Source organism: Elaeis guineensis, chromosome 1 (assembly GCF_000442705.2).
Source record: "Elaeis guineensis isolate ETL-2024a chromosome 1, EG11, whole genome shotgun sequence".
NCBI classification, from domain to species: domain Eukaryota; kingdom Viridiplantae; phylum Streptophyta; class Magnoliopsida; order Arecales; family Arecaceae; genus Elaeis; species Elaeis guineensis.
This window is the reverse complement of record NC_025993.2, coordinates 157,483,397-157,511,386: the sequence shown is the minus strand read 5'-3', so window position 1 is coordinate 157,511,386 and position 27,990 is coordinate 157,483,397. Positions and strand designations below refer to the sequence as shown.

Here is a 27,990-nt window from a genome sequence, read left to right as displayed (position 1 = left end):
CCAGTTTGAACAAATGAAATTGAAGGCCGTTAGAGTAGCATCTTTTCGTCTCACAAAGGTTACACCGGATCTCTTTCCAACAAGATCACATGAACCTCAATGTTGGGCATACAAATGAACAGGATGAGTGACCCTCAATCAAATATGAAAAGCCTGATACATGTTTGGGATGAACTCAAAAGACAAATGAAAAACATGCAGGCATGCAGGCTCTAGGATTGGAAATTTAGTGACTTCGTCATCATGAATATCAAAATTTAATTATATTACATGGAAAATAAAATTATAAGCTTTCATTGAACAAAACCATTTGGTTTATTGCCACTCTTCACGGACCGCTTCTGCTGTTCTGTATCATAGTGGGCAAAGGCAGCATCCAAGGCCTGAAGCACGAAAGTAAAAGACGTCAGCATGGCATGTATTTAGTTTGAAAGGAGTTCATTGTGCATGTCAATTAAATGACAACCAAACCAAAAAAGACAGACACAGAGAAAAAGTGATCCAGTCCGCAGGCCCTGATTCGTGAACAAAGTTCAGAGGACCATGTGAATTCAATATTAAGAAGTCAATCTAAATGGTTTTGTTATTGAAAATGGCACAAAAGTTTTGATGCTTTGATTGAAATATAAACTTGTTAGGTTAATGTTATTATTGCTGCATTTAAAATTATTAGGAGCCTTACTCAAATGATATTTTGACCTCACTTGTCTGCTAAAATGATATGCACGAATTCAATGTACATCAAGTCTAATAATAAATCCAAGTTTATATGGAGAGACGGAGAACACTGCATAAACTTAAAAATGTGCACATATTCACAATGACATCTATGAACCATTTGGCAATGTTCTCTTAAGTGTCCGTTTGCAAACTTGGTTGGTGATCCAACTCCCAGAAGAGCAGTAGTCAGCTGACAGCAAGGTGGAACGGCAAAGAAATAGGAGAACCCTAGGAGGCTCATGAACTTCTCAACCCCAAGATTTTAGATCCCAAAATCAAGCTAAAAAAGTGGATTATGAGATCAAAAATCCTCCCCAAACTCTGCAACTTGTCGTGTGACCCAATTCTCTCCTTGCCTGACTCCCACCTTGTGAGAGTTATCTGGAAGCCTGCAATGGGGGTGTCAGAAAAGGCCTTATTGATTTTACCTTATGGAGGAAAGCGCCTAGTTCCTTATTTACAAATTCTGGAAAATTGTAATCAACCGCCTGCCAGTTCCCCTAAAATCTAAATAGACTCTGTGAGTTCTGCATAAATTTAATGGTACTAAGCATTAGTGAATGAATTCCAGCATGATTCTACATGAATCCTCAAACAACACACAAGAAAATGATCTATGGTCTCAGTTTAAAGAACAAACTTCTCCATCTGGTTGTGGAGGCTAAATAAATAAACAGTTGTCACGTTAGGAAATGCAACAAATGATGATTAGTGGATTAATGCCTTGCTTAAATCCATGAAATTATGTCCTGGTTCAAACTTTACCCTAAAACCGAGATCAGATTCAGTTGTGAACAAAATTGACAAACAAGGCCATATGGGCAAATTCTATTATCTTTGATTGTCCATTTGTTTATTAATTGAAGTTCTGGGGCGTCTTTTGTTTGGATCAAACTCAAAGTTCAAAGCCTTCAGGAAATTGGAGGCATTTAGATGCTTCAATTACCAAAATTCAAAACCAAGGCAAATATTTTTCCAGTTTGCACACTTTTCAGAGGCCCTAAGAAGTTCGCAAGGGGAAAGAGAAAATGGGTTTATGAAGTGAATATGAGCTTCAAGCCTGGCATGTAAAGGTTTGAATCCTTTTACTCAGATTATACAATTGTCCACAATAGGGTGTCAAGTTCCAACCTCACAAATCCAGAATATGTTTCTAATACCAAATAATCCTTCTCCAATTGATTTTTCAGATCAATCAACTTCCAAATTCTTGATGAATTAAACCAATGGGCTCTAATATATCCTAAAATAAAGCAGGTAACGTCATACATTATTGGTCCTTTGCTCAGTATGTATCATGAATGCATGAATGCATGTGCATGTATTACGTATATACATATATTTGCATGTGTGCATATGTACTCACAAGTATATAAATAGCAAATAAGCACTAAGACTACCTGGAGCATGGGCTGAACAAGGAGAGAAACTTGATGCCGGAAATCTGACTGAACAGATTCCTTTATCTCCTGAAAGTTCAAGAAATTGTAGACAGTTATGTACCATAAATATTGTTCACCAACTTCCTTGAGATTCCATATATACTGGCAATAATATAAACCCAGACAAGACAAAAAATAGAGTTTGACATGCAAAGATATAGTTCAGCATATAGTGCCCTGCAGATTCTCATATTTAAACTGGATTTTCTACTGTTTCATTGGCTTGCAGTAAACATGAGAAGTGAAAGGGAAAAAAGATAATAATTTTCCATTCATGACACTTCAAAGGATAATCCATCCAATGCCCCTCTATCCTCATCAGTAAAAGCAGGAAAACAATAAAATGAAAGACTGGAAACTAAAAAGCTCCCCAGATATTATAACAAGGCTGGACTTCATCAGAGTTAGGAAGCTAAAGCCATGATATGTATTCCAAGAAAAGTGAAAGGAACTACTCTAACAAGTAAAAAAACAAATTACATCTTGGATTAGATGCAACAATGGCATACCTGTAGCTTATGATAGATCTGTGCCATAGCATCCTTCAATCTTAAAACCTGTTGCAAATGAAAGGAAATCAACAAAAATGAAGACATCAGAGAGTTACATACACAAATGATCAGTTAGCATGCGACTGAAACTTGCTAACTGAAGAAGGTCGGTACAGCATAAAGCTAGAAAAGGAATGCATAATGGGCTCTGTATCTCAGTTTGGCTCTTTTCTTCACTATTCTCCTTTGAAACAAAATCCAATTCCCCATATTGAAGCTTGCCTTGTTCCCTCTTAGGCCTGTTTGGGAAGATCCTGCAGGATCTGGCAAGATCATCCATGAACAAAGCAAGAGGGGTTGGAGAGAAAGAGAGGGAGGAGGAGCAGGAAAGAAGGGAGGCGGGATTGCAGGACTCAATACCCAAGGGGTTAAGAAAAAAAAGGGACCTTGAGAGGTCTTTTCTTTAATAAAAAAATAAAAACACCAGCATCAGGCCACGACCCCAGCCAAACAAGGCCCCTACTTTATAATTTCTCCTTGTCTAGTTTAAGGATTGCAACTTGGTTGCTTGGACCTAAAGTTCTGGCTAATAGGACAGCACTCCCAGGCAAAAACAAAATAGATTGCTCACTTGACATTTTTTTTCTAATGACTCAGGAACACTGCAATCACTGTTTTATCAGCCTTATTGGAAAAATTCCATCTCTCTCCATCCTTGTCATAGTCAAACTAAGGAAACAAAAAATGTATGCTCAAGTATTGCATTGTTGCTTAACCAAAACTGCAACTGACCACATAGATCCACTACTTGTAATGTGTTAGAAAACATAGTATATAATATGGTCAACATAGTATGTAATATGGTTAACATAGTATGTAATATAGTTATAACTATATTAGATTATAACCATATATATGACGATCTTATAACCATATATTGTTGGACAAAATTCAGTATGTAATATGATTATAACCATATTTGGTTATAATCATTTATATGAGGATCTTACTAGGTTTAATGATTGTCCAAATACATTGTATCTAAATGCCTATAAAAGCCCTTTAGAGGCTAAATAAAACATACAATCAATTTTTCCTTTATTCTGTTTTTGAACAGATTTTTTTCCTCTATTTCTTTTCTTTTCTGTTTTAGAACATGGTATCAGAGTTCCTAATCAAACCGCAGCCATCTCTGGTGCCACACGGTCCCCTTCTCTTCTTTTAATTTCTCCTTATGCTGTTCGGCCTCTCTCTCTTGGTGTCGTTTAGCTGCCGGCCTCTCCTACTGCTGTTTGATCTCTTTCTCCTGCTGCTACTATTGTTCGGCCTACCTTGCTGCAGATCTATTCTTCCTTGTAGCTTCTTGGTCTTCTGTACTGTTCAGCCTATTCTTTTGACAAATCATATAGATTTGCTCAATGACCTCTTTCTCGAATGATCTGAAAACTCTCTCTTGGTACCAGTGTCAAATTTAATGGTGTCAATTATCTTCTTTGGTCTCAGGCATTTCGCTACATGGTGAGATCCCATAGGAAACTTCATCACCTAGATAAGGAACCTATTGATAGTGCTGATTTAGTGAAATTCTGCAAATGGCAAGAGGCTGATTATGCTGTTCTTACCTGAATGTTGAACAGCCTAGAGTCTCATATTGCTAACACTGCGATATTTCTATCCACTATAAAAAAGATGTAGGATTTCTTGAGGATGACCTACTTTCAAGAGAAGAATATCTCAAGGATCAGTTGGCTGATATCTTTACTAAGGCTCTTAGGCCTACTCGCTTTTTCTTCCTTTATGTACTAAGCTTGGAATGTTTGATATATATGCTCCAACTTGAGAGGGAGTGTTAGAAGACATAGTATATAAAATGGTCTACATAGTATGTAATATGGTTATAACCATATTAGATTATAACCATATATATGAGGATCTTATAGCCATATATTGTTAGATAAAATTCAGTATGTAATATAATTATAACCATATTTGGTTATAATCATATATATATAAGGATCTTACCATGTTTAATGGTTATCCAAATACATTGTATCTAAATGCCTATAAAAATCCTTTAGAGGCTAGATAAAATATACAATCAATTTTTCTTCTATTTTGTTTTTTGAACAGATTTTTTTCCTCTACTTATCTTCTTTTCTATTTTTGAACAGTAATGTTAACTCTCTTTAGATTGCACTAATTCCAGTCTAGCATTTTTGTCTTCCATGGCCTTGCTGACCTACAACATATCATCAACAAGTAACAAACAAATTATGCCTAAGAATAAATGCATCTGTAGCTGGTATAACAAAAGTAAACTTACCAAACCCCAAATATAAGCCTACTCTCAGTATGACTTCTGAAAACCAACACTTGAAGTTGCTGTTCTGCCTTGAATGTTAGAAGCTTACCAATATACAAAATTAACATGTTGCTCACTGACCACCAAATAAACTTTTGTCAATGCTAACTATTTTTTTAATATATACATTAAAACCATGCATATAATCTTCCGCATGAAATACTTCCTTGCTATAATGGTTTCATATTCCTTTTTACATGTTCTACTATTTGGTTGATTATCCTCCATTTTTAATGTTTGGACTTTAACCCAAGTTTTCTTATATATTGTTGTGAGGACCCATGCAGGCATATCTTTAATCCCATATTGGCTATGCATTAGATAGATCTTGGATCCTTATATAGGATTAAAGAATCCAAAATAATATCTTTTGGCTAGCCTTTTGGATAAGATCCTAAGTTATTGCAAAAGATATCAAAGCGGACCTAGTCCATAGCCAATGTGGACTAGGGGACATTGCAGCAAAGGCAAATTTGGGCTGACCAAGGGCTAATCGTGGGGTTTGTAATTAGATTTGTGGTACTTGTAATTAGATTTGAACCCTTAATCTGGCGGGAACACTGGGCTTAAATGGGGGGAGTATATGAGGGCTTATGCAGACTTGTCTTTAGTCCCACATCGACTATGCGTTGGATAGATCTTGGTAGTTATATGTGATCAAGGAATCCAAATAACACCTTTTGATTAGCCTTTTTGGGTAAGATCCCAAGTCATTACAATTGTGCATTTCTTCTTCGTCATTCCCTAACCTTCAAGAAATCAGCATACCAATTCCGTAACCAAACCAATCGAGTCTATTCCATTATCTTCTTGAAATCCATTTGCATCTCAATTGATTTTTAAGAATATAACTCATTTCACAATAAAAATCAAATTTATTTCTTATGGTCAGATTTCCATATTATCATCACTATCAAGTTATTGACAATTATGTAAGCCTAGAATTGTGCTTGAATACATTCCATGTAAAATAATATAAAAGAATAGCCATTAAGAGAAAGTAGAAGCATTTATAAAACATACTACCCTATTGACACATTTTTATTCTTTATAACAATTCATGACTTCAGGAAAAGACAGATCCTTGTCATAATAGTGTTAATTGGAAATAAGAAAGAGGGCCAAGTAAAATGATCCACCTTCCTATGGCTCATAAGCTATGGAACATCTGGTAAAAACTGAGAAATAGTACCTTATTATAAAGATATGCGGTTGTAACAGGATATGACGACCAAAAATGTCGTAGCAACTCCTGAATGGATGTCCAATGCTGAAACAAATAATAGTCATAAGAGCAGTTTCATCTATTCTGACAGTAAGGGGACTAGTAGCATACTTCCTCTAAAAAAAAAAACATGAGTAGGCAAAAAATTCACCTCTAGGTGAATGGGTGCAGGATATGCAATTAATTTGATGGATAGAAGAAAGTAAATAATCATATCATGTGATTAAGTTCAAGAGAGATTTCTAATTTGAAGCAAAATGTGCAGATGTTAACATGTAATAAGGTGCAGGAACTCTTTGAAAGTCAGGCAACTCACATGCATAAGTTCATCTTTAGTCCTGTTTGGCAGCCTATCCAGGACACACTCCTGAGGGTTCTTTCCAAGATGATATTTGGTACTTGAAAGATATGGATTCAACCCATTGAGAACCTAGCTCATACCAGTGAGGTAGTTAGGTTTTCCTGCTCCATGCAATTATGATAACTGATGAATATTAAGTCAAGTAAAGCAGTGATACAAGCAGTTCATCTTATAAGGACAACTTAAACAAAACATGGGGAAGAAGAATATTCATATCTTTAATTTCTATATCTGGTGTAAATGTGTCATCATTTTGCACTCTGTTTTTCTTTGTGACCAACCTCTTAATTTTACATATTATGCAACATAGAAGAGCATGCAAGAATTATACAACCCACAAAGATTTACTTAGCCTTCCACGTCATAAACCATAACTGAACTGCATGTAAGAGAGAAATTATGATAGCTAATAAATAAAATCCTGTAAAAAAACTAAATGATTTGGATGGAATAGTTATGTCTATCTAACAATGACAAGGCACAGAAGTTACCATAAGGTCCATAACACTATAGCTATTTGTATTTCAGGTATTTCCAACATCATCCACTTAGTAACCTACTTCAACTTAGTTCAGGTTTATATCTCTAGAAGCTCCTCGGTTGATCAGCATTATTAAGAAAAGAGAATGCTGGTTGAAGAATCTTCCTCCAACACCTGATATTTACATTAGAAGACAACAGTGTTTTATGTAAAAATTATCAGTACCTAGCAAGATACGCATGCAAAAGTAAGTAGTTAGCATTTTGTCATATTCCTTCATGATGTTCTCAGAGCTGTTTTACCTACAGAAAACAGTGTATCATATTCTAGAAGGGCCAAGATACAATAAAACTTTGCTTTTCTTTACTGACCTAACTAGTCTCCCAAAGAAGCAATCTACATGGGTCATCAAGATGGTTCATGCAAACAGAAGGACAAATAATGCAGCAACTGCAGTGTGTAAATCCATATTAAACATAGATAACAAGGCCCAATACAACAGGGATTGGAAAATTGGGTCTCATTTACCATCTTTTCCTATTCAAGGTCAAATCCTTGAAAATTGATTTTTTTTTTTTCCCTATCCAAACATTTTGCATCAAACTCTTTCTCACCTAGGTCACTACTAGTTCACAATAATTTTTAAAAATACTCTAACTTCTAGACTTCAATAAATATACTGAATTCCGAAACTATTCCGTCTAGCTTTACGACATTTGGTTTATGTTCATAAACCCTCTTAACCATGCAACACCCAAATCCAAATATAGAAGCTAGAGTTTGGTTCTGGAGATCTCCACAATATTCATTTAACTGCATACAACCCCGGGTGCATATATTAAATAACTTAGCTTAATCCCATTTAAGGCATTCTTTCATTTTTGCATCATGTTTTAGGAAAGATAAATACTTAAATAGTAAAACCATTTACAGAGAAAGCTCTTGCTCCTCTCACCTGTGAAAACAAAAACCATGCAATTTTCTGATGAGTTTGGTAGCAGTGATGCTTCCAATATTTCCTATCTAAAGCACCACCTTCAATGTTGATTGTCAGATCTACTATTTACATCTACTGACTTCTTGGGTCCTGATCTTGCATCCTTTCCTCAATGATACTAGGTGGAATATCATACAAAGGTTTGATCCAAATGGAGCCTCTTCATCTCATTGATGGTAAGCCCTTCCAGCCCACTCAAAGTAGTTACTTCTTGGATCTTGAGGTTGCCCCTTCTCCTCAATGATACTGAGAAGGAACAATGTACAAATATTTGATTCCATTATGGAGTCTCTGCATCTCATTAAGGGTAAGCCCTTCCAGCCCACTCAATGCAGTCAGCTAGTGGTTGACTTGTCACTGTGACCATTTCTCAACTAACCAAAAGCTAAAGTCCATTTTGCAGTACTCCAAGCCAAGTATACTTTAAAGCCCTAATGTCCATTTCCTACTGCCTCCAAGAAACTGGCACTCACTCGTTCCTTTCCAAGCCTCTTTGCTTGAGCTCTTGCTTAATTTGGTCTTTGCATTCTGAAATTCGTGTCATGGAACCATAAGCATAGCAGATCTCACACACAGCAATGCCTAAGTCTTATTCAATGGCTTGTATTGTTGTGGAAGTTGTTTAGCTTTGATGCCGAATCAACTTAGGCATCACTCACCAAACAGACTTGTTTACCACATGGCAAGCACATACTACAGATTCCTAACTACCCGCTCATTAGAAACCAGATGAAATGCAATGTTACATTTATCACTTCACAAAACATTCCTATCATCCATTTCACCAAAAACAGTAGATTTCTTCAATGAGAGTATACCACCAAGTACTCCCGCATTATCCACATTAGAATCCTTGAACTAATTCACTGTAAGTTTCAGAAAATGCCAAAGACATTCTGATGTACATAGTGATTTGTTATGCACATGGTCATGTATCATACCCATTTGTGCAAGAGGGCCAAATAGAAATGAATTGTATATATTTGAATATTGTCCTATATGCTGGATAACAGCACATACATAACCTTTCAAAAACTTGCCTCCATGCAATTGAGAAAGCATATTTGTCTTTAACTATCATAATTTCATTCCGGAATTAGAAATGAAAGAGACTGCATTCGCGTGATCATACTAAGTTATAAAGACAATAACCATGTGGTCAATGGCTTACCAAGCATAAGTAAAGAAAGGTGTTTAGGTTTACCCATTCTAATGCCTGATTTATTACACAACGTTAAATGGATATACCTGTGGCTGTAATATAGTGGATAATTTTGTAGCTCAGAGAAAGAGATGAGAGAAGATGCTTCATGCATGTCTATCACATGGTTTTTTACATACTTTTGCCATAACATTTTTATCATTTACTTTAAATCACTTTTCTTGCAGGTTATTAAGGCTCAGGGTGCACTGGATATACATATACATATACAGATGGACACATGTACATATGTATGCATGTATGGGGTGGAATAGGATCCAGTTAACCAGATTTGAAGTCCAATCCAGTTAGTCCTGACCAGACAATGGTGTCCAATAATAACAATCTGAGCCACTGGATGTGATCTACTAACTATGAACTACTTACCAAAAAATAATGTGATTTGGACAAGACTGAGCATTGCATGGTGTTATTTAAACTATCTGTTTTGACCACTCAATGCGGCTAGAGATCTCCAAATCATATGATTTTTAGTTTCTAAGCAATTTAGGCATAATAGATCACATCCAGTGACTTAGATCATTGGGTGTCAGACATCCAATAAGGATTGAACACATCGTTCAAATCCAGTTGGCATGAACCTAGTGCTATGTGCATATGCATGCTTATGTATGTATAATGTATGAATGTGTGTTGACATCTATGCATATATGCATATAATGAACTTATGGTCTTAAACATAATAGGCAGAGATAAACAATACGAACAAACACAACACACATCCACAAGTACACACACTAAATAATTTCAGTTGCACCCACAAATATTCATAAAAATGCAAATATAAACACAAGATGCACCCACAAAAAAAATCATCTTATAATACAACAAATACAATACGGTTGCAACCAACCAAAATCATATAGACACATAAAGCACACAATCATAAAGTGTGCCTTACGAAGGCCCATGTGAGGCTTGCTTTGTATGTGCCTATATGAAATGGCCTCACCTAGATGTAGGTGAGGTGCTAAAGCAGCTAGGCACGTCTTTGACAGCAGTGGTTTTAAATGTGCATAAGTATTGTCAGTTTATAGTTCAATATATAGTTAAGTGAGCTATAGAACACATGGAAAAGTTTAAAACATTAGATAAAAATAATATTATTAGACCAAAATTGAAGAGAAAAATTCATAGATGTTCATAATTATATGTGAACACATGATGGCATGTTTTTAAGCTACTATAAAATTTAAGAACTGAAATTAATGATAATTTCACAACCAATAGGACCTCATAACAAAACATCCTTGTTTATAACATTTCATTCATAAAAACCTTCCTTAAAATTGAAGAACGATAACTACTAATGCAGAACCCAACATAGCAATGCTTATTTGAGGTTGTTATGCTTCAAGTGCAACTTATATTATATTTTAGTGTTGTTGATGTAACAAACATATCTTAACATGTATGAAAATGCACACACATGTGTGTATTTGTTTGTGTGTGTCTTATATTGCATATAGTGTACCACCTCATTGATTAGCTCCTTTTAGTCACATGTGAAAATGTTATTGAGTTAATTTGCTCAAACTGTTGTCACCTTTATTTAAAGGGAAATTTTGCAAAAGTGACCACTCACTACTGGCAGAAATGGTCATTTTTATTTCTTTTTGTAGTTTCAATTTTTCTGACCAAATTGTCGTTGGCCCAATAAACATGAATTTCGTCCATCTCAAAGGCCCACATGAGGCTTGCTTTGTATGTGCCTATATGAAATGGCCTCACCTAGATGTAGGTGAGGTGCTAAAGCAGCTAGGCATGTCTTTGACAACAGTGGTTTTAAATGTGCATAAGCATTGTCAATTTATAGTTCAATATATAGTTATGCGAGCTATAGAACATATGGAAAAGTTTAAAACATTAGATAAAAATAATATTATTAGACCAAAATTGAAGAAAAAAATTCATAGATGTTCATAATTATATGTGAACACACAATGGCATGTTTTTAAGCTACTATAAAATTTAAGAACTGAATTTAATGATAATTTCACAACCAATAGGACATCATAACAAAACATCCTTGTTTATAACATTTCATTCATAAAAGCCTTCCCCAAAATTGAAGAACGATAACTACTAATGCAGAACCCAACATAGCAATGCTTATTTGAGGTTGTTATGCTTCAAGTGCAATTTATATTATATTTTAGTGTTGTTGATGTAACAAACTTATCTTAACATGTATGAAAATGCACACACGTGTGTATTTGTTTGTGTGTGTCTTATATTGCATATAGTGTACCACCTCATTGATTAGCTCCTTTTAGTCACATGTGAAAATGTTATTGAGTTAATTTGTTCAAACTGTTGTCACCTTTATTTAAAGGGAAATTTTGCAAAAGTGACCACTCACTACTGGCAGAAATGGTCATTTTTATTTCTTTTTGTAGTTTCAATTTTTCTGACCAAATTGTCATTGGCCCAATAAACATGAATTTCATCCATCTAATAATCAAATTTTACACTGGAATAGATGCATCGGTTAGTAAGAATATTTAAATATTAGAGGAGAATATACTGACTGCATATTTTATGTATCAATGAATGTATGAACTGGTGGATATAAATTTATATCAAATTTATAATACATCAATTTATCTAAGTGTATCTACCATAGATTGTCTACTTGGTTTTTTATGCACATAAATAGTTTAAATGTTTGTCTCTGGTTATTTTAGATGCAAACAGCTTACCAAATATTTAGCCTTAGATTGTGCACTAGTTTGTCTAGATGTCTATACTACATAATATGTGCACAATCCCCTTGAATCTATGCATCGCAATATATGGGGATGTTTTGTTCCGAAGCAAAGATATCCATGGAGGTCAGTTTGTCCTATTCACATATCTATGACTAAGAGGTATTGGATTCTCTTTCGATAGGCCCTAAAAGTAGAAGTCAGGCTGGAATTCCAACAGGTGTCCATCCATTCTCTAATTTGCCCAACCTGATGGTACCCATTTTGGGAACGTCTAGTGCTGAAGTCACTGAATGGCCAGGAAAAATATAGTCAAGAAAATTGAAAAACAGCTGATTCTACAAAAAGAAATGAAAATGGCACATTTCTGCAAGTCTAAAAATGTGAATAGCCATTCATGCAAAATGCCCAATATAAAGTCATCATACAAAAAGTTGCTTATCAAACTCAGTCTATTGAGTCCAGAGTTCGATCAAAGTAGAATAGCATAGTCACATCAGTAAAACTAGACTAATAATAAAAAGCAAAGCTTCTTAAAAAGCCAAAGCTTGCTATTAAATATAACAACCCAATAGAAAATTCTCATGCTGCATGAAAATTTTCTTTTCATCAGAATCCGCTAGACTGATTTTAAATAGAAAGCAAACATTTACTTCCAGGACAATCTAGGAATTGAGTGTAGATACGGCACAACAGCAAGTCCTTCTAAACAAAATAGTATAGTATCATGGACCAGACCACCAAATGAAATGAAGATTGTTCTACCATCAAGCACTGTCAGCTGTTAAAATTGAAGAAAGATAATGATTGGTTGAAAATTCCAGTAGTCTACAAAATCACCCAGCATTTGAGGAAATACAATGAGTCAAAACAGAAATTGTTTTTATAACAAGAAGTGGGAAATCCATAAGATATAACTTACTGTTAATGCAGATAAATTTACCTTGAGAGCTGCTTCAGGTTGAACAACTGGTTTATTCAACCCTCTGACTTTCACCTCAGAAATCTGCTCCAGCAAATAAATATATGCCTCCTCAGTCTTTAGGCTGCAATCAACAGGTGTGATTCCACCACCAGTATCTCCTAAAGCTTTGAAAGCATTGGCTTGTTGTGAATCAAAATACTCCCGCGGATCCTGATGAAATAAATATAATAAATAATCTGTTAGCTAACAGGGTAACAGCCATTTCATCATATGTGAACAATCAATCAATACCTTGATGCAGAGCGGTGCAAATGGGAGGCTACAAGGAGCTTGGAGATCCTCAATCTCAGTCATTCGAGAAACCTTCTCCATTCGTTCTTGGTTTGTCTTCTCATCTGAGATTTCAGTAGACAACTCTGGTGCAGAAAATTTATAGAACCAAGATAGAAACATACTTAGTCAAGTTTGATAACAAGGTCAGATAGATAAATGGATGCACAAAAAGATGAAAAGAAATATCATGTCTAACCCTGTTTGGACCTTGCGAGTGCTTCAGCTGCAGTCCTTGTGTCTCCCAACTCCACATCTACATCCATAATGAAAATATGGCGACAATTATAGTTTGGTAATGACAAATTCCTGACCTTAGAGAATGGAAAAGAAAACTCAAAGTATGATGGTTACACTAATGCATCAGAACAACTACAACATAATGCAGTTAAAGAAAGGCATTACAAACTGGTTTCCTAGCACGTAGACTATATATGACCAACATATAGAATAATTCCAGGTTTCCAGGTCCAACTTTTTTAAGTCGATGACAGTCATTTATGTAGTACCCCCAGCCCTGCTCCTACAATACTCGAGGAAAGATAATGAAGTTAAGATGGTGGGTGGTACGGGTGCTAGAGAATTGTGGATGGCAAATTCAGGCATCTGCATGATAAATTATGTGCAAATTGTTGCATGAATCTTGACTCAAATCAGTCATCCATGCCCATCAAAGTCTTAAGCATTTAGACGACATATTCTAAACACTCCGTTACATGACTGATGAAAGCAGCACTGTCCACTTCATAAATAATGTCACGATTACACCATTTTTTGCCTCGTTGCATCAAAAAGAGATAGCTTACTGATGGAATAGAGAGCCTGATTGCCAGCCAAAAGACTAACAAATCACAGACAAGACATTTCATAATCATCTCATTATAGAAAGTATAGGAACTTGCACCAATTACAATGTAACTGTTGAATAAGCTCAGGAATTATTTTGGATTGTTTGAGGCAGACATTTAAAAACAAATCAAAGTAAATTTTGGACTTTGACCATCAAGATATTCACTCGAGTGCATCTAAGGTTTATAATGGGTGAAGCTGTAGTTTCCCATGGATACAGAGTTAAACTAATTTAGGTTTGCACAAATATACTTGTGGTATAATCAACTGACTAAGAAAATAAACAAGCAAAATGCATCAAGTAAATAAATTCAAAATATTTTAATGTTTCTCATGGACAATGTATAAAGTAAGCAATAGTTACAAATTGAATGCAAAGATATAACACTATTCCAGATCATTTTGCATATAAACAGATAACAGCTTGCCATTTCATACCAGATGGGCTTTGGCCCTCCTCTCCCCAAAAAAAGAGGTCATCATTTCATAAATATGGTTAAAGAACCAAAAAACAAGCATAGCAGGGCTTTGTTCAGAAAATATGCTTGATCTTGTGAACAAGGAACACATGCCAAAAAGAAAACTGAATATATATGCATGTATGTACATATATGTATTTATTCAGCTGAGGAAAAAGAATAAAGGTGAGATAACTGGACAAATGAGATGGTAATGGTTAAAAAGAGAGCAAAGCAGAATCCACAAAAGAAAGTAGTGCCATTTTCCTGTCGTGCCATTGTGCTTAAGGGAGACCAGGAAAAGAGGAAGTGGAGAAATCATGCTATGATATAAATGCAAGAGCAGTAAACTACTAAAAGCCAATGAGAACTCAAAAGCACTTGTGCCAGAGGACAGGCATTATGAGTGTTTCCTTAGCCTTGATGACATTTCCTTTATTAGCAAGTACCACTAAAGTCAACAGATTTACCATAGCAATCCAATACTTTCTGCAACATAATCCCATTTTCATGATTCATAAAACTAAATATATGTATGCATGTGTATATGTGCTGTGTAAATTCATACATATATAGAGAGAGAGGGAGAGCTTTGTTTTGAACAGAATTCAAGACAAATGCAACCCATCAACAAGCTATTGACGATAAATTGATGTTGTTTAAGAATGATAAAATGGCACATTAACTAACATAAACCACATGAATTCATCCTACCTAATGCCCTCCCTTCAAGAACCACAGCTGCATGCCGATTAAGATCCTGTGAGAGTGTCCTCCTAGCAAATTCATTCTCAGCATCAGCAGTCTCCTTGCTACCATCCCGAAGAATTCCATGATCCTGCAAGTCACCATAAGAGGAGGCAAAATAGAGTCCAATAAGAATACGCCACTGAAGGTACTTTAAAATATTTCTCATGATCAACTTTTTTATATCTATAATTTAGAGGATAAATTTTGTTATCAATTTTACATACCCTAATATTGAACTATCAACCAAATGGAGCCCTATGAAGGATATGAGTCCTGATAACTTTTAAAATCCCAACATCTATTAAATAAGTCTCATGCAAGGTTTTAAATCCCGTGGGATGAGGCTGTCCCGATTTTCCTATAGAATGGGATGTGCCGTCATCCCGTCCCGTCCCGACACTTAGGACAAAGGATGTCCCAAGTCGTCCCAGTTGGGATGCTGGGACACTAGCGGGACAGCCCTGTCCCAATATATGGGATGGTACCCTATCCTGATGTCCCGTGGAACGTCCCTCTGGGACTTGAATCTTTGGTGTCATGCATAATTTATTGGTTCATCCTAATGTTATACAAACATGCCATCATTAGTTGTATGATTTCTAACAATTAGTACTTTTCTAATGCAATATATTGCTTTTTCTAACTTCTCTGGATTTTAGTGTCCAGATCTTTACCAACAGGGAGATACATTGATGCTAAAGATTACATGTTCATAGTATTACATTACCACGTAATCAGAACAAGCGAGCATGAAAGCATATAGTAGTTTAATATTGGATTGCAAGCATATAGTATCTTAATATCAACATACTGTTTGAGAGGGAAAAGTCTCCACAAGTGTGTCAGTATGTGTCACGCAACTACTTTCTTTATGCATAAGTAAACTGCAATTACATAGCATCTTGACATCAACATGCTCTGTGAGAGGAAAAAGTCCTCACAAGTGTGCCAGTATGTGTCACCTAACTGGTTTCATCATGCATAATAAATAGATGACAAGCATATAACATCTTTATATCAACATTTAAGGGGAGAAAGCCCTAACGAGTGTGACAGTCTGTCACATGATTAGCAGAATGAATTTCCCAAAGGTATAAGACTCATCGGTATCACCATACCAAACATACATTATATATTCAAATATATTAAGCAAACAAAAATTTCACAAAATATAGTATCATGCTCAAGTCTCTAAAACTACAAAATACCGGCGATTTTTCCTTCCAATTCATTATTTTTAAAAAAACAAAATTCCTGAGATAATATGAACATATACATTAGGGACTTCAGAAACAACCACAAGTGTAAATACAACAGCAAAGCAAATACAAGAAGAATCTATTTAGCATGAGAACTGCAGAAAACAAAAAACCATAAATCTTCAGTTATGCCATCCAAAAAGTTGATTCCATATGTATGCTAAAAAAAAGATAGAAGGTACTCCAAGGATCCATAGTTAATCACAAGAGAAAGAATTTTTAACAAAATTATTAAAGTGCAGATCATTCACCTTCTCAAAAGCATATAATAAACATCACAATGTCATTTATGAATAGATAAAGAATGAACAAGGATTGTTTACATACTGGAAGATGGATGTAGTCATCTCCTATATCGGCTTCCATATCTAATGTTGGATCAACCCGTCTAATCTGCAGACAAGAAGGTTGCCAGGAAAAAGAGGGACACAAGCATAAGAACAATAATTAAGCGCATCCAAAATTACCCTGCTATGTGACAGCTCTTGCACCAGACGCACAAATGAACATGACTACATATGTCAGAAGCTGTAAGATTCATACCTTATGGCGGGCTTCATTGGCCAATATTTCATCATGCTTTAGAAATACAGCAAGTTCCTCATCTTCTGCCGCTTCCGCTGCAGCAGCCACCGAATTTTTTGTCCTGTGGAGGTATTCAGCTCTACAATATTTTGTCCAGAAATCCTTTTCTGTCATCTGGATGTTTCAAGAAAATGATAACAAAATATAGCAAGCAAAGAAGGAACAAGGTATCTTCGAGATTAGCATGCTTTTGAAATTAGTATTCTTACTTTGCTGGGGACAAAATTCAGAAATGCCCTATGAACAGCTGGCTTTTCAGCAAAAATCTGCAAGATATTTTCAAAATCAGAAGATTATATTTGAAAAGTATTTTTGTTACAAACTTACAATGAATTGATTATCAACAACCAACCAAATATAACTGATCATGCATAAAAGATAATATTTCAACATCACTCTGATGCAAGCCTGCCATCCTCCCTCCCTCCTCCCATCCATGTGTGTGCACGCACTAAGTGTAAGGTTGTAAGTTCCTTCATTAAGTAGTGTGTAACAAATGTATAAGAGAACCATAGACATATCATGGTGGCATTGTTCCTGGAGTCCCATCTAAATGCACCATGATTATCTTAAAACATGAGCTACCAGCTAAATCAAAGACTGACCCGAGAGAAGTGATCTGAGGCACCCTCATTGACATAGGAAACTTTATGGCATCAGCAAGCAGACTTCCATATTAAAACTTGAGAAAATGGCTTGTCAGCTTTCTTCGACGAGATAAATGGCAGCTTAGGGCAGTTGGCACAATGTGGTTTTGGCAAAAGCTAGTGAATCTGAGGAAAGAGAGTACGAGTATGCTGAACCAAAGTTTGCTGGACAAATAAACTCGTATAAGACGATGAGGGACATTACATGTGTTTTGGTGAATATATGAGTTGGAGATGGGCCTCTATTGTTACACACTTACACCATCCCAAGAATATCATAAAGAAAGCCTTATAAAATCACTATTTCTCCTTCTGTTTGTATAAAATTACGCTATTATTTCTGTAGTATCATGTGTCTATCATAATGTTGCATGGTGAACAATCTCCATTATCTCAGATCATTTAAATAACACTAATGTTAAATGACCATTCCATCCACCCCAAATTTTAGTTCTTAATGGAAACAACAAAAGACAGATGCTACAGCTCTACCACTATACATGTTGCGCCCCTGCATCTCAGAGTCCTGAATGTCATGGGCTAGCCTGTGCACCTAAGGCCACATTTGGTTGTCAAGAATGGAAATTAGGCATGGGAAAACCTTGGAAATCAATTCCAAGATTATGTCAATATAACATATATTATGAAAAAATTATGAATAGAATTTAATATGATATATAATTAATACTAATATGATACAATATTAGTAGATAATAAATTCTTATCATTATTATCATATATATATTTATTAAATTATTATATTAATAATATGATATATTAAAAAAAGCCTCCTTTTGTTGTTACTCGGCACATGAAAAACGATACCCAAGCCCCACCTGTTGGGTATGGTTTTATCCCTTTTAATGGAATCCAATATACATTTGAATCAACATTCCCAGGTCAACATTAGTTATCAAACATGGGAATAGGCTGAATAGGTATTTGATACCTATGCTCACCTCCCAAATCCTCTCAACCAGACATGGCCTAAGAGTCTCAAAAATATGGTGTTAAATCATTTTCTCATCTAGTTCAAGCACAACTTATAGCTTACAGATTATGTTTGCACCAATCAAACATTGACTAGCCCCAAAGAAAAGTTTCCTTCAAGTCATGCTTTGTGAGAGCATGCATGAACCAATAGTACAGCCAGTACTAGACAACATACCTGGTGAATGATCTCCGGGGTAAGGCTAAATGTGACTTTATTGGTCTGCAGAGAAATGTCAGCGATGAAAGTCAAGAATTTCAATAACATCGAAATAGAAAATCAAACAAATATGAGGACTGAAAAAGGCTTGGAACAAATCCTAGAATACATTGAAATATATTGAAGAATCATTTTTTTCCTCTTACAGCAGTTAATGGCAGTGAAAACAACAGTATCCTTGATTATATTGATGCTAAAAACAATATAATTAGGATAAACAAAGATAACTAAACACAAGTTCCATGTAGTACCCGACCATCAGTCGATGGCCTAACATCTGCAAGCATAGCACTTTTGAATCCTGCTCTTTGCTTTGCTGTTCTCTGAGCATCATCATCAAGTAAACTCTGCATCCAAAACAAATCAAGACAAAATTTTACTAGAATTTATCTGAAAAGAGAAAAAGAAAAGCTTATGCCAAAACTCAAATATCTAAATATGAGTTGAATAAAATGTCTGACCTTTCTAGTTGCCCAAAACTCAGATTCTGTCAACACACCACCAATGACAAATTGCTTGTGTAGTTTCTGCAATTCACTGTAGAAATTACCCTCCAGTTCAGTAATTCACAAAGTTAAGATACTCAAAACTGCAAAAATAAGCAAACAAATTCCATCAAAGGCCATATGTCATATTCGCACAAAACCCCTAGATCTTAAGATCTCAGTTTCACATTCATATAACAATATTAACACTAATTATTTAAACTAAAACTACAGTGAGCAAGAATTGCCAGTCATCATTGTGCATTATTTTAAAAATGCTCCAGAAGTTCCAGGAACTGTAAACATGGAACCCTTGACATTTCAACATTGTAATCACAACCATGAAGCCACGTCCCATTTATTTGGGTTCAGCTATAATGTGGAGCTATAATGTGGCATAATATAGGAAGCAAAATGTCTCCTACTCTATATGCTCTTGAGTAACACAGCAAGGGACAAAAAAAGGGGAAAATATTTACTATCACGTGCTTCATACATTATCAACCTGTGCTGCCAACAATCAATGTAATGTTGACCTATAAAGAAAACTAGGCCATAAGTGGATAGTGAGCAGTCAAACTCAAAAGAGAAATTAAATAATCTGTTAAAGTGACTCATGCACCAGACACCAAAAAGCAATTTCCAGATCATTGGCTTAAGGACAAACCCCCTTTTTTTTGACCCCAACCTATCTACTAAAAGGAAAAGCTAAATATTGTCCCACTAGATCCATCAGCCAGAGCTCTAACTAAAGATCATGTATTATTGCTGAAAACCCATTAATGGTTTCCCTCCAAAAAGACTGGCAGAACCCTGTTCTTCATCAGTTTCAGATGAAGAAAGCATGGTGAAGAGCTAGCTCTCACTTCTGGTGTCATAAACAAGGGTTCCATCTAAGCATCCTCAAATGCCTCCATCCCACCATACCACTTAAGAGCCCAAGATTAAACGAACAAATGCAAACTCAAAATTCTTTTCCAATAGTCCTCAACCACATACTGAGCCAAATCCTACTCTATTTCCCTTACCAATTCTTAACCTCATGCCCATCTAAAAAAATTCAATCACTCCAACGATGTCCTTTCAAATCTTAGAAACAGACCCCACATGGTCACTACATGGTTTAGCCATTGAAACCTATGTCCTTAACCATCTTCTAAAGCCCCCCTCTACTCATTGCATTACCTTCCAAGGCACCAAATATAGGCACTAACCTCCAATCAAGCCACTCCACCAGAAAATTCCAATCATGCAATTTAGTTTACCTCTAATCAATGGGAGCTCAAATGCTTATAGGTTTCTTGTGATGTGAATGCTAGTTGCTAGGCTTCAAGCTTAAGATGACTCATGCATAAGAAATTCCAATGACACTTTTCTCCACGTTAAATATCATCACTCATTTAAAATACAGAAGGACAACACGAAAGTTCACAATTCTATGGAAAGTAACATTAGATAAACCAAATTCAGTTGCCAAATAGTGACATATCCATGTCAGATAATATACTATCTTCCATCTCCCATCCATGAGCAATGCAAATCCAACTGGTCAGAAACTTCCTTGACAAGTCCCAGAACAAGTTTCAATAATTAGCAAAAATGGGAACTGGGAAGATACTTCAGTTTATTACAAGGGCAAAGAAATGGCCAAACAATATCATAACGAAGAGATTGCAAGTATTTCACACATGAATATTTCACCAGTTTTAAGAAAATAAGGAGAAATGTTAAATAGTTTCTAATAATATAATGTGAATCTTCTGAACTCAATGAAGCAAGTCAGAGGAATTCATGCTTTTAGAATGCATATGTTTAATCAATCCTTCATTTTGCACTTGAGGAAGCCAGCTTCACATTAACAGTACCCTATCTTGTTTAATCTTTACTGCATACATACATATTTTCACTTATGTATCATCACACTGATAATTAATTTAGAAAATGGCAGTCTGTATAAATAGATGCTTCTCAATTGAGCATATAGTTAACTCCAATCTTGAATAATGGACAGCAACAAAAAACAAATAAAGTGAAAATGTGGAAACAACCTGACATGATCACATAAAATCTGGAAAATTACAGACCAATATACACATTACATATCAAATTCTTCGCAAGCTAAGCTCTAGGCCCAAAAATATAGTGGGTTTTAGCTTTAGGACATTAACTGTAAAAGGGAATGCAGAAGGACTAAAACATGAGTGAAGCAAAACCATCAAATGGATAATTTACAATCTTCCACTGGTTAATCATTGATTTTCCTCCACTGCAAGCAACATAGTTATTGGAACAATACATAATATGTTCCATCACACATGAGTGGTGGGTCATCCCATTTTAGAGTAGCCAATATTTCAGTCCAAGTCTAGTCCAATAATATTTATTAGCTAGGTGGTTGTTGAGCTTTTGTTATATTTCATAAATGTGAAATATGTCTTTATAGAGTTTCTAGGTTTTATTAATTAAGACTCAATTATGCGCTCCCTAGAGTCTGTGAAAGTCATTATCATTCAGCTTTCAGAAAGTTGTCATGTATTATTGTAAATTCTGAGGAATAAAAAGAGCCATAAGTGCCTATACAAAGGCATGTACTAGAGAATGAAACAGAATGAAGAATTGGATTGTTTGAGATGTTCCTATTTGAATTTATTGGCAGATTCCACTTGATATCTTTTCCTCTTCTCTCCTATATTAATATCTTCTTCCTCTTTTCCTCTTCTCTCCTATATTAATATCTTCTTCCTCTTGCTTCTTATCCAACTGCTATTTCTGGCATCATTCCAGCTTGTTTGTCAAAATCTATTTTATATATATTTCAGCAGATCAAGGAGATGTCATATACAGGAAATACATGTCTATCTTCATCAGTTATTCCTGATAATGTCGAAAGTTGAAGAATAAACCAAAGCTCAGAGCATAAGAAGTAGAAAGAAGAAAATTAAATAGATGGCATGCATTACAGAATCAAAACAATCCTAAATAGAACATAAATTAAGAGTTATCATAAGTAATTAAAAAAAAAACAAAAAGTCAACAACAGTGCTTGATGGCATGCAATAAAATTCAAAGAACAAATATATTGATAATAGATATTAAGATGAAACTGTAATATGCTTAATGTAGCAGAAATCAAGAAAAATGTCTGTGTCGCAAAATAAGATCCTGGTTATCAACAAAAAGGCAGAGGAATATAACAACAGAGTAAGCTTGCCTATCCTCCCTCAACAACTTCATTCGGAGCTCCATCTCTGTAGTGCTGAGCTGTTCACCATGAACTGTAGCTGCAGGTTTTTCAGGCACCAGTTGCTCGTTTTGTTTAGAGGACATCATAGCCTGAAACTTCCCTAGGACTTTTCCTGTTTAGATGCCACCAGCTATTACATGGTTATGTAAATCAAATACATTCGACATAAAATGGTTAGTAAATAGACTATCCAAAGTGTTAACATGGTTTTCTCTATTTGGACTAATTTGCTAACCATTTGACCAAATGAAAGCTTTGCAGTTGCTTAACTCCATGTCCACAAATGTGAACTGAAAAGCATGTGTTTCTAATAAGTGTGTGCATACATGCATCAATTATCAGCCATCTATATTTTTTATAAAAAAAAAGTTATTTTAGAGGCAACATATTATCTTTCATTATCTTTAATTTAGCCCATTGTTTAGAATCATCCAAGCCAGATAGTTCTCACCGGTTTTAAGATGTTTGGATCATGGTCAATGAAACGAATTCTTGAATTATGTGGCCCACTGAAGATGCTGGTTCACTGATGACTAAATATGAAACACTGAAGTGATATAGTAATTTGTTTTAGGCATTAAAGTAGTGTGGCCCATGGTTAATGGTGCAGATTTCAATTTTGTATTGATAGAATCCAGGGTTGAAACCTCATCCGGAAGATTATAGCTGAACTCTGTCTCCCACTGTACGTGTGTATGTATGTCTGCATGCAGCCATGCATTCACAGACCTACTTATGTGTATACACATGAATTAGGAAGTTAAACTGCTACTTTTAAGAGGAGCCAGTGTATGCCATTCTCTCAACTTTTTTACTTCAAATTGTCAAGAAGATATTCCCTGCATATACATTAAAGGCATCCTAAAGGAACATCCTTCTTGAAGCATCTAAAAAAGTTCAGAGGATGGCATATCCTTTGTCCTTCAAGGGAAGCATACTCTAACAGACACATATCTCCCAAAGATACTGAAGGTGACCCCATGGGCCTGCCAATATAAACCTAACCTAGAAAAATAGTATTCAACAACCATTTTCACATTATAAACTTCAAGAAGTTAGGTTCCTAAGGAGTATTCAGCTAACAGAATATTGTGACTTCGAGGACACTGCTTAAACTGAGAAAGCATGATCAGAATACCATTTAACAAATGTTTAATTACAAAGATCACCATTTCTAGCGGTCATGGAAATTCTTTGCCAGATCATTATTCATGTGATATATTCTACTGAAGGTGACAGCCATAGGTGGAACAACATCATAATTCTATGAATACTGCCCCAAATAAGTATATCTACACAATAAATCAAAAGAAACATAATGCTACATCGCCATGAAACTACACCACATCAGGCAAAATAGAAACCATTCAAATACTACAGAGAAGCTAGTTGGCAATGACATTAGGCATACATCTTAAAGCAGCAGAGAACGATCATGTCTGTTATCATCATGATTCTATGAAATTCTAACTGATCTCTACATGTTGATACTCAGGGGTCATCATATTAGCAGGTAAAAACATTCCTGGCCCAGAGATCTATTCTACATCTGGCTCTATCAAATTTCAGTAATCATCGTCCTCAACTAGCGGTAACAGAAGGAAAGATGAATCAGATAAGTAACTGAATGCAAGAATACCAACATACTTAGGACTTATCTCCTTGAAGAGGGAACAAATGCTAATGGAAGCAAAAAATGCCAATATAAGCTCTCCCTTTATCTAAGAAAATTTGGAATAAAAAAAATTAAAACATTGTCAGGCATTCCATGTAGGTCTCAGTTGATGTGTCAAATAACACATTAATAATCTCACATCTGACAGCAAAGCTGGTAAAACTATCATCAAAGAGATTGAAACTTACCTACAAAGTCTCGGCAAACATTGCGGTCAGAGAAATTGTCAAACTCAAAAATGTAGCCTCCTCCCTGAAATAAATGTAAGTCTATCAAGTACGCTTAATGCAACAGCATAAGGTATCAATCATGGAATAAATTAAATTTACCATTTTATACAGTACACATGTTACAATTGTAGGCAATAAATTAAAAATTATATCATGTCTGTATTTGTTCACCAATGTATTTGAGGGACACAACTTCCATGATCTACCTAATTAATCGTTAGATGGTGAATCATACCTTCTCAGAATCTTGTGTAAGGTTCAACAATGCTTGTTTGGAACCGTCCTTGCTGAACTTGTGACCTAAAACACAGATAGTAAAATTTAGAAGTATAAATCAAATAATATAATGGAGCCACTAAAAAGAATGTCAATCAATGTTTTTTTCTAAATTTAACAATCAAAATCTCAAAGCAATAGAATGTTTCACAAACAAAGTTGGTAGCGGGCGCCCTATAGTCATCAAGCCATTGTTTTGAATGTCTCTTCCAAATAAAGATATGTGCTTTTTCATGATATTCCAATCAATATCTAAAGATCACAAGCTCAGAAAATTTAAGTGAATTTCATTCATTTGGTCAATGATCAGGTAATGTGCTTTTAAATTTGGAAAGTAGTTTAAGCACCTAGAATCATAGGTTTTAGTCCTGGAAACATCTTGACACACGATTAAATAGAACACTTCAAGAAATCATGCCAAATAATTTTCGGAGTGAATCGGTAAGCATCCTACATCACTCCACTAGATGCTGCCTAACCCTTAACTTCTGCATGAGTCTATTATGAAAAAGGGTTATATTTGGTTCTGTATGCATAATCTTGGAGCTCATATGGGCACTTCCAAGTGGAGTGGTCTATTTCACATATGAGCTTCGAAAGGAAGTGCAGTGTAGTGGGAAGTGTGGAAAATAACCATAAAATTTACAATATATAGTGAAAAAGTTTGAGAAAATTCTGGAAAGCAGTTATTGCACCTAGCATTCAAAAATAAATCAAGAATGAAAATTTTATAGATCCACTTATAAAAAATATATTAAGAATGGAGAACTTTAAAGTTTCATCACCTCACCACAACTGCAAATTCAGTGAAGTTTTGATCTCTTAGAAGTCTGAAATTGTCAAAAGAATAAAAGCAGGGCACATCCTTTAACATGATTTGGATGAAATCAGGCTGAATGAATCCGCTAAAAATGGTTTTGGGATGGAAGTAGGTATTGATTTGGCCTACGTCTTATTACAAAAGGAATACTTCCATCAAAACTAGTTGGACCCCACTGCATCCTACGACTGGAAGGAAAGTAATGATTTTAGCTACTTTTGGCAAAATATGGGAATTTGTAATGAAATGTTAAAGCCCTCGATCAACTAAAACATGCTATGTAACTGAAAGTTTTAAAATTGCTCTGCGCCTTTCTTTAAACAAATGAATTGCAGCCTTTGGTCCACAACTTCCCTTCAATAAAAAGGAAGGGACCTGTTTGATCTTATAGAATGCATCAAATAAGTATTTTTTTCATGAGACCTAACCACCATTAAAGAAAAGAAAAGAAAACGAAAAAGAAAAAGAAAAGGCTTATCCCTTCACAGTTTAGACATATCTGTCACTCATCCTTTTCCAGAGTAAAGGTTCATTACCATTTGTAGGAGAATAAGTGGGAAGGAGAGCAGAATTCTTAACATGGGGTTAACAAAATTCCCTACTCAACAAACCAAGTTGGGCAAAAGTATATTACATACTGCAATTTGAAGATGATAGTCATGGACGCAGTTGTACAATATAAATTAGTACCCACTGCATCCAATAAAATTGGATCCACTCTTGGTATGCATCAAAAGTTGCTTTGTTTATTGTTTCAGTGATAAAAGGAGAGACACCAAAAAATTTTAAAAAAAAAAATGTTAAAACAGATATTACAAAGCTGATTAAGTTCAAAGGGATAATGCTGAACCTTCATGGTTATGGTAATAGAAGTGTAGAAGTGTGTTGACAGAAGAATGCTCCTTCGGTCCATTTAAACTCCTAGTTTCACTATAACATTTTGATCTCACCTTCAACAAACAGATAAAACATGTTTCTTTGTTTGATTAACTTATTGATATAATATCTATATACTAAAGTTCATGTTCTTCCTTTTTTCGGTGTGAAGAGCTGAATAGTAAATGCGATTAATATAGTTCCGTGTGCCAGCCATTGATCAGCATTAAAGATCTAGAAGGTGCTAGAATTTAGAGAAAGAAATGTATTAATGTGAAAAAGGGATACTTTTTTTTCTCAAAGTGAAAATAATAGAACAGCTGATACCTTTAATGTTTCGAAAATCCACATTAAGCTTCATTGCTGACCTAGGATCGTTAGGAACGAATATAAATTTGTCCTCAGACTGCAACCCGAAAGACAAAACCGATCATCAGCACAAGAAGAATGGTAGACTGCTCAACAACCATCAACAGAAAAGAAAACGATCAATGCGAATTATTTTCAAGAAAACTCCCGGTTCCAGGCATTATGGCTGAAGCTTCTACTACAATGTGATCTGGGCAAAAAGTTTCCAAATTGCTGACAAAGAAAAGTAGGAATCAAATACTAGTCCCAAACCAATCAAGAATTAACCAGGACGTCCAAATCATCAAGGATCTGAGAGAATCACGAGAAAGAGTAGCACCTGAAAGCAGCAAGAATTCAAGAAAGAGAGAAAAGGAGTAGAATGAATAGAAGATTCACCATCCTGAGCACTCCTGGAGTCCCAGGCTCTTTGACTGTCGTTTTATACTTGGCCGCCATGTTGATCACCGCCATTCCCCCGATCAAGATCGGAACCCACGGAAATAGAACGAGGCGGAGGAGCGAACGAGAGCGAGGGCGAGCGATCGGAGATTAGGGCACGAGAGAGGCGCTAGCTTGGTGGCTTCTGCAACCGATCTGAGACCAAGAACGGAAATATAGGGTTTCGCTCTGAGAAAGGTGAGACCGGAACGGAGTCGGGCTGGAGCGACAGACAGAGAAGTTGTCTCCGTCGCCGTCGCAGGTGAACAGAGGCGGATGGGGGAAGCAGCTATATATATGGTCGGCTGACCGAAAGGAAATGGGCCACCATAGAGCCAGTTCTCGTATTTGATCTGGGCCTTTAATTTAATACGGCCATCTTGATTGGATCGGACAGGAGCATGAACACAACGAGGCCCAACACTATTAGGAGGATGAGTAATTCTTTGTACACGGTGTGTAAAAAATATACCGTCCTATCTAATTGGATCATGTAGCTATCATTTTCTAATACATATTTAATATCTATAATTTTATTTTTTATTTAAAATTTTAAATAATAAAAATATTTTT

At 35.5% G+C, this 27,990-nt stretch overlaps 1 protein-coding gene across 5 annotated transcripts; it reads right to left on the bottom strand.

Moving 5' to 3' along the window:
- Window positions 1-4: 4 nt before the first annotated feature.
- Window positions 5-27,696, bottom strand: LOC105039254 (general transcription and DNA repair factor IIH subunit TFB1-1). Of its 5 annotated transcripts, none has more exons than XM_073245281.1 (20): window positions 27,376-27,696; window positions 26,956-27,210; window positions 24,892-24,956; window positions 24,615-24,678; window positions 22,719-22,863; window positions 19,484-19,559; window positions 19,274-19,369; window positions 18,981-19,025; window positions 17,375-17,431; window positions 17,124-17,279; window positions 16,908-16,973; window positions 15,286-15,409; window positions 13,464-13,520; window positions 13,226-13,353; window positions 12,953-13,144; window positions 6,557-6,670; window positions 6,208-6,285; window positions 2,672-2,719; window positions 2,121-2,189; window positions 5-383 (listed from the first exon to the last, which is right to left on the bottom strand). In XM_073245281.1, the coding sequence occupies exons 2-20, from the start codon at window positions 26,987-26,989 to the stop codon at window positions 294-296; spliced, it is 1,704 nt and encodes a 567-aa protein (XP_073101382.1). In that variant the 5' UTR covers window positions 26,990-27,210; window positions 27,376-27,696; the 3' UTR covers window positions 5-293. The 5 variants fall into 5 exon arrangements, with proteins under 5 accessions (XP_073101382.1, XP_073101376.1, XP_010913638.1 ...); XM_073245275.1 differs by having other exon boundaries at window positions 26,956-27,034; XM_010915336.3 differs by having other exon boundaries at window positions 13,226-13,350; window positions 26,956-27,034.
- Window positions 27,697-27,990: the final 294 nt, after the last annotated feature.

Bases quoted from the DNA above. Each gene is read 5' to 3' on its own strand.
- LOC105039254 (XM_073245275.1), bottom strand. From the start codon at position 27,450: ATGGCGGTGATCAACATGGCGGCCAAGTATAAAACGACAGTCAAAGAG. The intron at 24,957-26,955 runs GTATCAGCTGTT...TCTGTGTTTTAG, and splicing joins GGATTTTCGAAACATTAAAG to GTCACAAGTTCAGCAAGGAC. The intron at 19,560-22,718 runs GCAAGCTTACTC...TAATTTCTACAG, and splicing joins AAGTTGTTGAGGGAGGATAG to TGAATTGCAGAAACTACACA.